General features: G+C 59.5%; 1 protein-coding gene across 1 annotated transcript in view; it reads right to left on the minus strand.

Annotated features, from left to right (window-relative positions):
- Positions 1-326: 326 nt before the first annotated feature.
- The window catches only part of LOC137366344 (CD48 antigen-like), a gene marked incomplete at its 3' end in the record, with an annotated part of 60,824 nt that continues 48,316 nt past the window's right edge, over positions 327-12,834 (minus strand). The window contains exons 5-6 of the mRNA XM_068028239.1: positions 536-667; positions 327-394 (exon numbers count right to left, since the gene is read on the minus strand). Coding sequence (XP_067884340.1) covers positions 327-394; positions 536-667 — 200 coding nt within the window. The remainder of the gene's footprint in view (positions 395-535; positions 668-12,834) is intronic.

Consider the following 12,834-nt stretch of genomic DNA (forward strand, 5'->3'; position numbering starts at 1 on the left):
TGAGTGAGAGAGTGAGAGAGTGAGAGAGTGAGAGAGTGAGAGAGTGAGGAGAGTGAGAGTGAGAGTGAGAGAGTGAGAGTGAGAGAGTGAGAGTGAGAGAGAGAGAGAGAGAGAGAGAGTGAGAGAGAGAGAGTGAGAGAGGGAGATGAGAGTGAGAGAGGGAGAGAGGGAGAGTGAGTGGGGGAGAGGGGGAGAGAGAGAGGGAGAGTGAGAGACGGAGCGGGAGAGGGAGAGGGAGAGTGAGGGAGAGGGGGACAGGGAGAGTGAGAGAGAGAGAGAGAGAGTGAAAGACAGGGAGTGAGAGAGAGATTGAAATATGCATTTACCCGAGAGTTTGGTTTCCTGGAGCCGATTACTGCATATACCGTTGCGGACTGCTCAACAAACTCTGCACCTTGGGAACAGAGAGGGTCATAATTTATCCCAAAACTCAAAACTCTCGTCACTGAAAGACCCGTATTTATATTATCAACTCAGCACATCTGACTGCGAGCTCTGCAGCTGGATTCAGATCGAAAAACTGAATGTTACTCACTGTGAATCTGTTTCTTCCTGAACTGTTGGAAACGCAGTACAGAGAACAGAATGGCCACACTCAGTAGACAGACAGTCGCTGATCCAGCCAGAATATAAATCATTTTCATGTCTGGTCCCTTTTCCTTACTCTCTGAAAGAAACCAGGTACAGTACGGGGTTAGATACAGAGTAAAGCTCCCTCTACACTGTCCTCATCAAACAGTCCCAGGACAGGTACAGTACGGGGTTAGATACAGAGTGAAGCTCCCTCTACACTGTCCCATCAAACACTCCCAGGACAGGTACAGTACGGGGTTAGATACAGAGTGAAGCTCCCTCTACACTGTCCCCATCAAACACTCCCAGGACAGGTACAGTACGGGGGTTAGATACAGAGTAAAGCTCCCTCTACACTGTCCCCATCAAACACTCCCAGGACAGGTACAGTACGGGGTTAGATACAGAGTAAAGCTCCCTCTACACTGTCCCCATCAAACACTCCCAGACAGGTACAGTACGGGGTTATATACAGAGTAAAGCTCCCTCTACACTGTCCCATCAAACACTCCCAGGACAGGTACAGTACGGGGTTAGATACAGAGTAAAGCTCCCTCTACACTGTCCCCATCAAACACTCCCAGGACAGGTACAGTACGGGGTTATATACAGAGTAAAGCTCCCTCTACACTGTCCCCATCAAACACTCCCAGGACAGGTACAGTACGGGGTTAGATACAGAGTAAAGCTCCCTCTACACTGTCCCCATCAAACACTCCCAGGACAGGTACAGTACGGGGTTATATACAGAGTAAAGCTCCTCTACACTGTCCCCATCAAACACTCCCAGGACAGGTACAGCACGGGATTGGCTGCTCTCTGATTTGGGAGCCTGAGTGTTGAGAGCCTCAACGAGGTGCAGCTGAGAGTGCTGGTGGCAGTTGGAGGTTGCAGAGGTGGAGAGAGGAGCTGCACTGAGCAAGGGAGAGCAGCTACCAACAAGCAAAGGAAAACTCCAACAACAGTCTCCATTAAAGAGAAGAAAGGGACATTTTGTGGAAACAAGGCTTTGTCTGGTGGTGGGTGCTGAACACCAGTAATTTACTTTGGACTGTTGGGGAGGAACAAGTGGCTGGAACAACAAGGGGTGGGGCTGCCAATTCAACAGGAATCTGTGCTGCTGCAAAAGCACACAGGGAAGCTCCCTCCCCACCCCAATTGCCAAGCCTGGGTCAGCTGAAGCTGCCCAGCTAAACAGACGGAAGGGGATAGATAGTGCCTGGGCGGCTTCAGCTGACCCAGGTGAAGACGACTCCCCCAACCGGAAGACCGGAAGACCAACTTCAAAGACTGTTTGTTTTAAGTGTACTGTGAGCACCACCTCCAGAAAGCAAATCATCCCTTCCAGCCTGCCTTTGCCTCTCCTCTCTTACCTCAGCCTCTCCACTAACCTGTTGTTTGTTTGTTTGTCTTTCAAATTTTTCTGTGAATCTGTTATTTAGTGTGCAAGTCCACAATATGGGGTGGGTTTAGCTCTTGGACCCATGGCAAGCCCTTCATCACCGGTGGCGGGGCCCTCTACTACCTACGCAGCTGCAGCTTCTGTGGCTGCCCACGTGGCCCCGTCACCCTTTAAATTATTGACATGCAGCCATGGGGTGAAGAGCTATCCCCACCCCAACATGTCTATTGAGGCCTGCGTTAAGGCAATGGCCGTGGTTGTCGGCCCCTCGGCCATTGTTGCGGCCTCAAAGATGTATGGGAAGGCTGTGTTCTTTTTGAAGACCGAGCGGGCGGTGTCCCTGGCCCTGAGTAAAGGGCTCACTGTGGGGGGGACCTTCCTGCCAGTGGACCCTCTGGGGGCCACTGCGCATCGGATAATGTTGTCCAACGTCCCACCCTTCATTCCCAGTGAGCTCCTCCTCCCCCACCTGCACCATCTGGGGGAGGTGAGGTCGGGGATCACCCCAGTCCGGCTTGGTCTTCGGGAGCACAGCCTCCAACATGTCTACTCCTTCCGCCGCCAGTTATTTATGCAGCTGGCGCGGGAGGAGGACACGGAGGGCCAATTTAATGTGGAGTTCCAGGGGACGGCCTACCGCGTCTTTTGGACCTCGGACGGGGCGCGGTGCCACGTCTGCAAGGGGGTGGGGCATGTTCGGAAGAACTGCCCCAACCTCCCGGCCGCCAGCTCCACCTCGGCGGCCCAGAGTGGTTCCACAGCACCTCCTCCCACTCCCCCCGCACATCCAACAGACACCGCTCAGTCGGTTCCGGAGGCTGTGGTTTTCACAGCCTCTGGCGGGGAGGGGAGCGTCCGTCCGAGCGGAAGGAAGACGCGGGGAAAAAAGAAACATCGTGAGGCGCGTCCCCTGGACACTTTGACTCAACCCGAGCCTGAGCTCAGCCCAAAGCCCATTCCCATGGAATCCACCTGTCCCAGGGCTGGGCTCAGGCCCAGGGTGACTAAAAAAGGAAAAAAGGGTGCGGAGGCGGAGGCCTCTGATGACATGGAGGTCTCTGAGTCTCCGCGCCCAAGTGCGAAAAAGAGGAGAAGGCACCCCTCCACAGAAATAACACAGGGCCCTGAGGTGCAGGACCCATCTGTTGGAGGGGAGCTGCCTCCTGTTTCTGGTCCTCAGGTGCCCCCTACTGCCACCACCAAGGCTGCAAAGTCCGGGCAGGTGCTCCCTATTCCTCAGGATGGAGGGGAGGGGATGGCCCCGGTACGTGAGGCCCCTCCTGAAGGAGTAAGTGGGGCCCTGCTTGTGGTGGGGGAGCCTGGGGAAACCGCCCATTCCGCCACTGCGACTGGGTCGGGTGTCCTGAATGAAGGGGAGGGCGAGGCCCCAGAGGGTCGGGCCTCCCAGCCGGAGTCCACCACCAACCAGGAGACACCCGACCCAGTTATAACTGAGAATGCTGCCCCATCTGCTGGGCCTGTGGGTGCTGGCGGAGCGGGAGATGGCCTCCTCTCGCCGCCTCCAGTCTCGGCTCCGGCTGGTTTCCCGGAGTCCGGAACTTCTGTCTCCCCTGGACCAGTCATTGGCCTGGGGATGGAGGTGGAGGGAGGTCCTGAACCGCTGGTGCCTACAGGCTCCAGTTTCACAATAGAACCCAGAGAGGACTCCTCCGCCATCGATCCTGGGGGTGGGATCGTGACGGAGGCGGGACCAGCTGGCGCGGCTGGGACGTCCGCCCCACAGTGTGTGGTGGATGTGTTGGCCGCTGGCGGTGACGACCCGGAGGAGGATGGGGATTCGGTGCGGGGCACGGAGGATGATCTTGATTCCATCGCCAGTGAGGTGGTGGAGTCCCTCGTGCCTCCCACCGAATCTCCTCTCATCCCCACGGCGGAACTCCGGGATTTCCTCGCGGCTTGCAGGGGTTGCCGCAATAAAGTTCAGCTGGCCCTCGACCGTTGGTCGAATCTGGCGCTGATCATCCAGTCCGTCCGTGCCGCCCTTAAGATAGCGGGCAAGCGCGCGGACGTGAAACTGGTTGAGAGGCGCCGTTTTAATGTGTTCCTCAATGGGTTGCTGGGGGAGTGGAGGGCCAGGTGCACTTCCACTCCCTCCTCACAGTGAGCTGTTGGTGACGGGTTTTAAGTACCTTTGACATGAAGATAACCATAGCCAGCCTCAACATCAACGGCAGCAGAGGGGCTCACCGCAGATTTCACAATCTCTCAGTCCTTAGGGAAGGGAGATACGCGGTGAGCTTTCTGCAGGAAACCCACACCGTTCCGGGAGACGAAGCCACCTGGCTCCTGGAGTGGCAGGGTGGGGTCTACATGAGTCACCTCACCCCTATTTCTAGTGGGGTGGCTATCTTGTTGGCCCCGACTTTTCAGCCGGAGATCTTGGGGGTCAAGGAGCTAGTGCCGGGCCGCTTGCTCCACCTCGCCGTTCGCCTGGGTAGCGTGCCGCTCCACTTTGTGAACGTGTACGCGCCCAGGCCCGGCGCTTTGCAAGCGCGCTTCTTTGAAGAAGTGTCCGCTCTCTTGAGCTCCATCGATAGCGGCGAGTGCATCATCCTCGGGGGGGATTTTAACTGCACCCTCGAGGTGGGGGATCGCTCCGGTCCCCAGCGCGGCCAAGCGTCGGTGGAGAAGTTGAGGGGACTGATCAGCTCCCTTAACTTGGTGGACGTCTGGCGGAATCTCCATCCCGACTCCAGCGCCTTCACGTGGAGGTCTGGAGGAGGGGGGGCGCGAATCGACCGCCTCTACATTTCGCAGGCGTACGTCTCCCGCGTTTCGGCGGCCTCCATGCGGCTGGTGCCGTGCTCGGACCACCGCCTGGTGTGGGCGGAGTTCACTCCGCTCCGCACGCGGGCGGGGTCCGCGTACTGGCACTTTAACAACCGGCTGCTGGAGGACGTGCGATTTCGGGACTCGTTCTGTCAATTCTGGGCCGACTGGAGAAGGAAGCAGGGGGGCTTCCCCTCCTTGAGGCTATGGTGGGATGTGGGCAAGACTCACATCCGCGTCTTCTGTCAGGAGTACGCGAAGGGGTCGACCAAGAGGCGGGAAGCCGAGATCGGGCGCCTTGAGAGGGAGGTGCTCGACTTGGAATCCCGCCTCGGTCATGCTGTCGCGGACCCGGCCCTGTGGCAGGCGTACAAAGAGAAGAAGGGCGCGCTGAGGAACCTGCAGCTCATAGGGTCCCGAGGCGCGTACGTGAGGTCGCGGATCCAGATCCTGGAAGATTTGGACCGCGCCTCACCCTTCTTCTACTCGCTGGAAAAATGGCGGGGGGTCCGTAAGCAGCTCGTCGAGCTGCTGGCCGACGACGGATCCTCCATCACGGATCCGGAGGGAATGGGCCTCCTGGTCCGGACGTATTACAGTGCGTTGTTCTCTCCGGATCCGTCCAGCGAGGATGCGCGCAGAGTTTTGTGGGAGGACCTGCCGCAGGTCAGCCCGGAGGGCGCCGAAGGATTGGAGGCTCCGCTCACGTTGGCGGAGCTGACTGGCGCCCTCCACCAGCTCTCAAGGGGCAAATCCCCAGGGCTGGATGGGTTGACCGTGGAGTTCCTCAGGGCGTTCTGGGACGTCCTGGGGGACGATTACGCGCGGGTCCTGGGGGAAAGCCTGGCGACCGGGGAGATGCCCCTCTCGTGGCGCAGGGCGGTCATCGTCCTGCTGCCGAAGAGGGGCGATCTCCGCCTGCTTAAAAACTGGCGTCCGGTCTCCCTCCTCAGCACGGATTATAAGATCTTTGCCCGGGCTATGTCTACCCGCCTGGGCTCCGTGCTGGCCCACATGATCCACCCCGACCAGTCCTACACGGTCCCGGGCCGGTCCATCCAGGACAACATCCACCTGGTCCGGGACCTGATCCATCTTTCCCAGAGGACTGGTCAGTCGGTTGCCTTTCTCTCCCTCGATCAGGAGAAGGCGTTCGACAGGGTGGATCACGATTACCTTTTCGGGACTCTGCGCGCTTTCGGACTCGGGCCGCATTTCGTGGCCCGGGTCCGACTTTTATACGCCGCCGCAGAGTGTCTAGTCAAAGTTAACGGGTCCTTGACGGCGCCCCTTCGATTTGGGAGAGGAGTGCGTCAGGGGTGCCCCATGTCCGGCCAATTGTATACCATCTGCGTGGAGCCCTTCCTGTGCCTGCTTCGCAGGAGGTTGACGGGATTGGCTCTGCGCGAGCCGGCCATGCGGGTCGTCCTCTCGGCTTACGCCGACGACGTGCTCCTCGCAATCACAGATCCCGTTGACTTGCGGAGGATGCGCGACTGCCAGCAGACCTTTTCTGCCGCGTCCTCCGCGAGGATCAATTGGGAGAAATGTTCCGGACTCCTGGTTGGTCTGTGGCGGGTGGACTCCCTGCCGGAGGAGATGACACCTTTTGCGTGGAGCACCACGCACCTCCTCTATCTGGGAGTCCACCTTAGCCCCGCTGAGGAAGCCTGGCCGGCAAACTGGCAGGAGTTGGAGGCGAAAGTCACCGCTCGGCTGGGGCGCTGGACAGGACTGCTCCGAGTGCTTTCCTACAGGGGCCGAGCGTTGGTCATAAACCAACTGGTGGCCTCCATGCTGTGGTACCGGTTGGTCACTTTGGCCCCGCCCCCTGTATTTGCCACCAAGATCCAGAAGAAACTCGTCGATTTCTTCTGGGGCAAGAGGAAACACTGGGTCTCTGCCGCGGTCCTGAGTCTCCCGATCGAGGAGGGCGGTCAGTCGCTGGTGTGCGTCCGCACCCAGGCTGCGACTCTCCGCCTTCGGACCCTGCAGAGATACCTGTACGTCGAGCGTCCTCCCAGATGGTGTGCGCTGACGACGTATTTTTTCCGCCAGTGTCACTGCCTTCAAGACGACACGCAGCTCCCGGTGGAGTCCGTTAGCCGCGCCTCTCTGAGGGAGTTGCCTGTCTTTTACCGGGATCTTTTCCGAGTCTGGAACATGGTCGCCTCCAGTCAGGGCGCTCCCCCGCCGGCGGAGGAGAGCGCCTCGGCTGTCCGGGCGGCCGACTCCGGGGACGGTCCGGCGGGCGGAGGAGTAGCCGAAACCCCCGGGACGCCCCTCACTGCGGGTGGCGAGGGGGCTCGGGAGTGCGGAGCGATCCCGGCCGAGCTGACCCCCGCTGGGCCGGAACTGCTCATCGGACCCAGGCCCCGAAACCCTCCTCGGGAGCCGGTCCCGCACAACCCGAGCCGCCTCTCGGGAATGCCCTCCGTGCCATTCCAATCGGCGCGGAGGGGTTTCCTGTACGGGCTGCTCCTGCACACTTTCCACTTCCTCGCCCTCGTCAGCCGGCCGGACACGCCCTGGCGGTCCGCGTTGCCAACTGGCGGCGAGGGGAAACCCCGATGGAGGTCTCTCTACGCGGGAGTCTTCCCCCTTTACATCGGGGACCTGGGGTGGAGGGTGCTGCACAGAGCAGTCCCGTGCAATAGGCTTTTAAGTAGGTTCACGGACTCCCAGGCCAGCTGTACTTTCTGCGGCCTGGACGAGTCCGTGTTCCACATTTATACGGAGTGTGCGAGGTTGCAGCCCCTATTTGAGTATCTGAAGGGGCTGCTCCTCAAATTCTGGCTGCACTTCAGTCCCACACTCCTGATCTTTGGGTACCCGGTGCGGAGGGGCTTGGGCCGGGAGGAGGATCTCCTCGTCGGTCTGCTCCTGGGCCTGGCCAAGGTGGCAATTCACAGGTCCAGGTTGCGGGCCGTCGGGGGTTCCGTCCTCCCCGATTGCCTGCCCCTCTTCCGCGGTTACGTTCGCGCCCGGGTGTCCCTGGAAAAGGAGCATGCGGTGTCAGCCGGTACGCTTGAGGCCTTCCGCGACCGGTGGGCACCGCAGGGACTGGAGTGCATCGTCGACGCCGAGAATGGCATTTTAATTTGAGTTTTTTGTTTATTTATCTGTTTTAATAAAGTTATTTTAAAACTGTAAATATGTACATAAAGGGGGCCTGAGGAATAAAGGCCCCCTCGATGTGAAAAATATAAAAGGGGCCTGGGGTATAAAGGTCACCTTGTGGAGAAAAAAAACAAAAAAAAACGGGGGTTAGATACAGAGTAAATCTCCCTCTAAAAAAAAAAGAAAAAAAAAAAAAAAAAACGGGATTGGCTGCTCTCTGATTTGGGAGCCTGAGTGTTGAGAGCCTCAACGAGGTGCAGCTGAGAGTGCTGGTGGCAGTTGGAGGTTGCAGAGGTGGAGAGAGGAGCTGCACTGAGCAAAGGAGAGCAGCTACCAACAAGCAAAGGAAAACTCCAACAACAGTCTCCATTAAAGAGAAGAAAGGGACATTTTGTGGAAACAAGGCTTTGTCTGGTGGTGGGTGCTGAACACCAGTAATTTACTTTGGACTGTTGGGGGAGGAACAAGTGGCTGGAACAACAAGGGGTGGGGCTGCCAATTCAACAGGAATCTGTGCTGCTGCAAAAGCACACAGGAAAGCTCCCTCCCCACCCCAATTGCCAAGCCTGGGTCAGCTGAAGCTGCCCAGCTAAACAGACAGAAGGGGATAGATAGTGCCTGGGCAGCTTCAGCTGACCCAGGTGAAGACGACTCCCCCAACCAGAAGACCGGAAGACCAACTTCAAAGACTGTTTGTTTTAAGTGTACTGTGAGCACCACCTCCAGAAAGCAAGTCATCCCTTCCAGCCTGCCTTTGCCTCTCCTCTCTTACCTCAGCCTCTCCACTAACCTGTTGTTTGTTTGTTTGTCTTTTCAAATTTTTCTGTGAGTCGCTGTTATTTAGTGTGCAAGTCCACAATTTGGAGTGGGTTTAGCTCTTAGACCCATGGCAAGCCCTTCATCACCGGTGGCGGGGCCCTCTACTACCTACGCAGCTGCAGCTTCTGTGGCTGCCCACGTGGCCCCGTCACCCTTTAAATTATTGACATGCAGCCATGGGGTGAAGAGCTATCCCCACCCCAACATGTCTATTGAGGCCTGCGTTAAGGCAATGGCCGTGGTTGTCGGCCCCTCGGCCATTGTTGCGGCCTCAAAGATGTATGGGAAGGCTGTGTTCTTTTTGAAGACCGAGCGGGCGGTGTCCCTGGCCCTGAGTAAAGGGCTCACTGTGGGGGGGACCTTCCTGCCAGTGGACCCTCTGGGGGCCACTGCGCATCGGATAATGTTGTCCAACGTCCCACCCTTCATTCCCAGTGAGCTCCTCCTCCCCCACCTGCACCACCTGGGGGAGGTGAGGTCGGGGATCACCCCAGTCCGGCTTGGTCTTCGGGAGCACAGCCTCCAACATGTCTACTCCTTCCGCCGCCAGTTATTTATGCAGCTGGCGCGGGAGGAGGACACGGAGGGCCAATTTAATGTGGAGTTCCAGGGGACGGCCTACCGCGTCTTTTGGACCTCGGACGGGGCGCGGTGCCACGTCTGCAAGGGGGTGGGACATGTTCGTAAGAACTGCCCCAACCTCCCGGCCGCCAGCTCCACCTCGGCGGCCCAGAGTGGTTCCACAGCACCTCCTCCCACTCCCCCCGCACATCCAACAGACACCGCTCAGTCGGTTCCGGAGGCTGTGGTTTTCACAGCCTCTGGCGGGGAGGGGAGCGTCCGTACGAGCGGAAGGAAGACGCGGGGAAAAAAGAAACATCGTGAGGCGCGTCCCCTGGACACTTTGACTCAACCCGAGCCTGAGCTCAGCCCAAAGCCCATTCCCATGGAATCCACCTGTCCCAGGGCTGGGCTCAGGCCCAGGGTGACTAAAAAGGGGAAAAAGGGTGCGGAGGAGGAGGCCTCTGATGACATGGAGGTCTCTGAGTCTCCGCGCCCAAGTGCGAAAAAGAGGAGAAGGCACCCCTCCACAGAAATAACACAGGGCCCTGAGGTGCAGGGCCCATCTGTTGGAGGGGAGCTGCCTCCTGTTTCTGGTCCTCAGGTGCCCCCTACTGCCACCACCAAGGCTGCAAAGTCCGGGCAGGTGCTCCCTATTCCTCAGGATGGAGGGGAGGGGATGGCCCCGGTACGTGAGGCCCCTCCTGAAGGAGTAAGTGGGGCCCTGCTTGTGGTGGGGGAGCCTGGGGAAACCGCCCATTCCGCCACTGCGACTGGGTCGGGTGTCCTGAATGAAGGGGAGGGCGAGGCCCCAGAGGGTCGGGCCTCCCAGCCGGAGTCCACCACCAACCAGGAGACACCCGACCCAGTTATAACTGAGAATGCTGCCCCATCTGCTGGGCCTGTGGGTGCTGGCGGAGCGGGAGATGGCCTCCTCTCGCCGCCTCCAGTCTCGGCTCCGGCTGGTTTCCCGGAGTCCGGAACTTCTGTCTCCCCTGGACCAGTCATTGGCCTGGGGATGGAGGTGGAGGGAGGTCCTGAACCGCTGGTGCCTACAGGCTCCAGTTTCACAATAGAACCCAGAGAGGACTCCTCCGCCATCGATCCTGGGGGTGGGATCGTGACGGAGGCGGGACCAGCTGGCGCGGCTGGGACGTCCGCCCCACAGTGTGTGGTGGATGTGTTGGCCGCTGGCGGTGACGACCCGGAGGAGGATGGGGATTCGGTGCGGGGCACGGAGGATGATCTTGATTCCATCGCCAGTGAGGTGGTGGAGTCCCTCGTGCCTCCCACCGAATCTCCTCTCATCCCCACGGCGGAACTCCGGGATTTCCTCGCGGCTTGCAGGGGTTGCCGCAATAAAGTTCAGCTGGCCCTCGACCGTTGGTCGAATCTGGCGCTGATCATCCAGTCCGTCCGTGCCGCCCTTAAGATAGCGGGCAAGCGCGCGGACGTGAAACTGGTTGAGAGGCGCCGTTTTAATGTGTTCCTCAATGGGTTGCTGGGGGAGTGGAGGGCCAGGTGCACTTCCACTCCCTCCTCACAGTGAGCTGTTGGTGACGGGTTTTAAGTACCTTTGACATGAAGATAACCATAGCCAGCCTCAACATCAACGGCAGCAGAGGGGCTCACCGCAGATTTCACAATCTCTCAGTCCTTAGGGAAGGGAGATACGCGGTGAGCTTTCTGCAGGAAACCCACACCGTTCCGGGAGACGAAGCCACCTGGCTCCTGGAGTGGCAGGGTGGGGTCTACATGAGTCACCTCACCCCTATTTCTAGTGGGGTGGCTATCTTGTTGGCCCCGACTTTTCAGCCGGAGATCTTGGGGGTCAAGGAGCTAGTGCCGGGCCGCTTGCTCCACCTCGCCGTTCGCCTGGGTAGCGTGCCGCTCCACTTTGTGAACGTGTACGCGCCCAGGCCCGGCGCTTTGCAAGCGCGCTTCTTTGAAGAAGTGTCCGCTCTCTTGAGCTCCATCGATAGCGGCGAGTGCATCATCCTCGGGGGGGATTTTAACTGCACCCTCGAGGTGGGGGATCGCTCCGGTCCCCAGCGCGGCCAAGCGTCGGTGGAGAAGTTGAGGGGACTGATCAGCTCCCTTAACTTGGTGGACGTCTGGCGGAATCTCCATCCCGACTCCAGCGCCTTCACGTGGAGGTCTGGAGGAGGGGGGTCGCGAATCGACCGCCTCTACATTTCGCAGGCGTACGTCTCCCGCGTTTCGGCGGCCTCCATGCGGCTGGTGCCGTGCTCGGACCACCGCCTGGTGTGGGCGGAGTTCACTCCGCTCCGCACCCGGGCGGGGTCTGTGTACTGGCACTTTAACAACCGGCTGCTGGAGGACGTGCGATTTCGGGACTCGTTCTGTCGATTCTGGGCCGACTGGAGAAGGAAGCAGGGGGGCTTCCCCTCCTTGAGGCTATGGTGGGATGTGGGCAAGACTCACATCCGCGTCTTCTGTCAGGAGTACGCGAAGGGGTCGACCAAGAGGCGGGAAGCCGAGGTCGGGCGCCTTGAGAGGGAGGTGCTCGACTTGGAATCCCGCCTCGGTCATGCCGTCGCAGACCCGGCCCTGTGGCAGGCGTACAAAGAGAAGAAGGGCGCGCTGAGGAACCTGCAGCTCATAGGGTCCCGAGGCGCGTACGTGAGGTCGCGGATCCAGATCCTGGAAGATTTGGACCGCGCCTCACCCTTCTTCTACTCGCTGGAAAAATGGCGGGGGGTCCGTAAGCAGCTCGTCGAGCTGCTGGCCGACGACGGATCCTCCATCACGGATCCGGAGGGAATGGGCCTCCTGGTCCGGACTTATTACAGTGCGTTGTTCTCTCCGGATCCGTCCAGCGAGGATGCGCGCAGAGTTTTGTGGGAGGACCTGCCGCAGGTCAGCCCGGAGGGCGCCGAAGGATTGGAGGCCCCGCTCACGTTGGCGGAGCTGACTGGCGCCCTCCACCAGCTCTCGCGGGGCAAATCCCCAGGGCTGGATGGGTTGACCGTGGAGTTCCTCAGGGCGTTCTGGGACGTCCTGGGGGACGATTACGCGCGGGTCCTGGGGGAAAGCCTGGCGACCGGGGAGATGCCCCTCTCGTGGCGCAGGGCGGTCATCGTCCTGCTGCCGAAGAGGGGCGATCTCCGCCTGCTTAAAAACTGGCGTCCGGTCTCCCTCCTCAGCACGGATTATAAGATCTTTGCCCGGGCTATGTCTACCCGCCTGGGCTCCGTGCTGGCCCACATGATCCACCCCGACCAGTCCTACACGGTCCCGGGCCGGTCCATCCAGGACAACATCCACCTGGTCCGGGACCTGATCCATCTTTCCCAGAGGACTGGTCAGTCGGTCGCCTTTCTCTCCCTCGATCAGGAGAAGGCGTTCGACAGGGTGGATCACGATTACCTTTTCGGGACTCTGCGCGCTTTCGGACTCGGGCCGCATTTCGTGGCCCGGGTCCGACTTTTATACGCCGCCGCAGAGTGTCTAGTCAAAGTTAACGGGTCCTTGACGGCGCCCCTTCGCTTTGGGAGAGGAGTGCGTCAGGGGTGCCCCATGTCCGGCCAATTGTATACCATCTGCGT

This window comes from Heterodontus francisci, unplaced genomic scaffold (genome assembly GCF_036365525.1).
Source record: "Heterodontus francisci isolate sHetFra1 unplaced genomic scaffold, sHetFra1.hap1 HAP1_SCAFFOLD_1133, whole genome shotgun sequence".
Lineage (NCBI taxonomy): Eukaryota > Metazoa > Chordata > Chondrichthyes > Heterodontiformes > Heterodontidae > Heterodontus > Heterodontus francisci.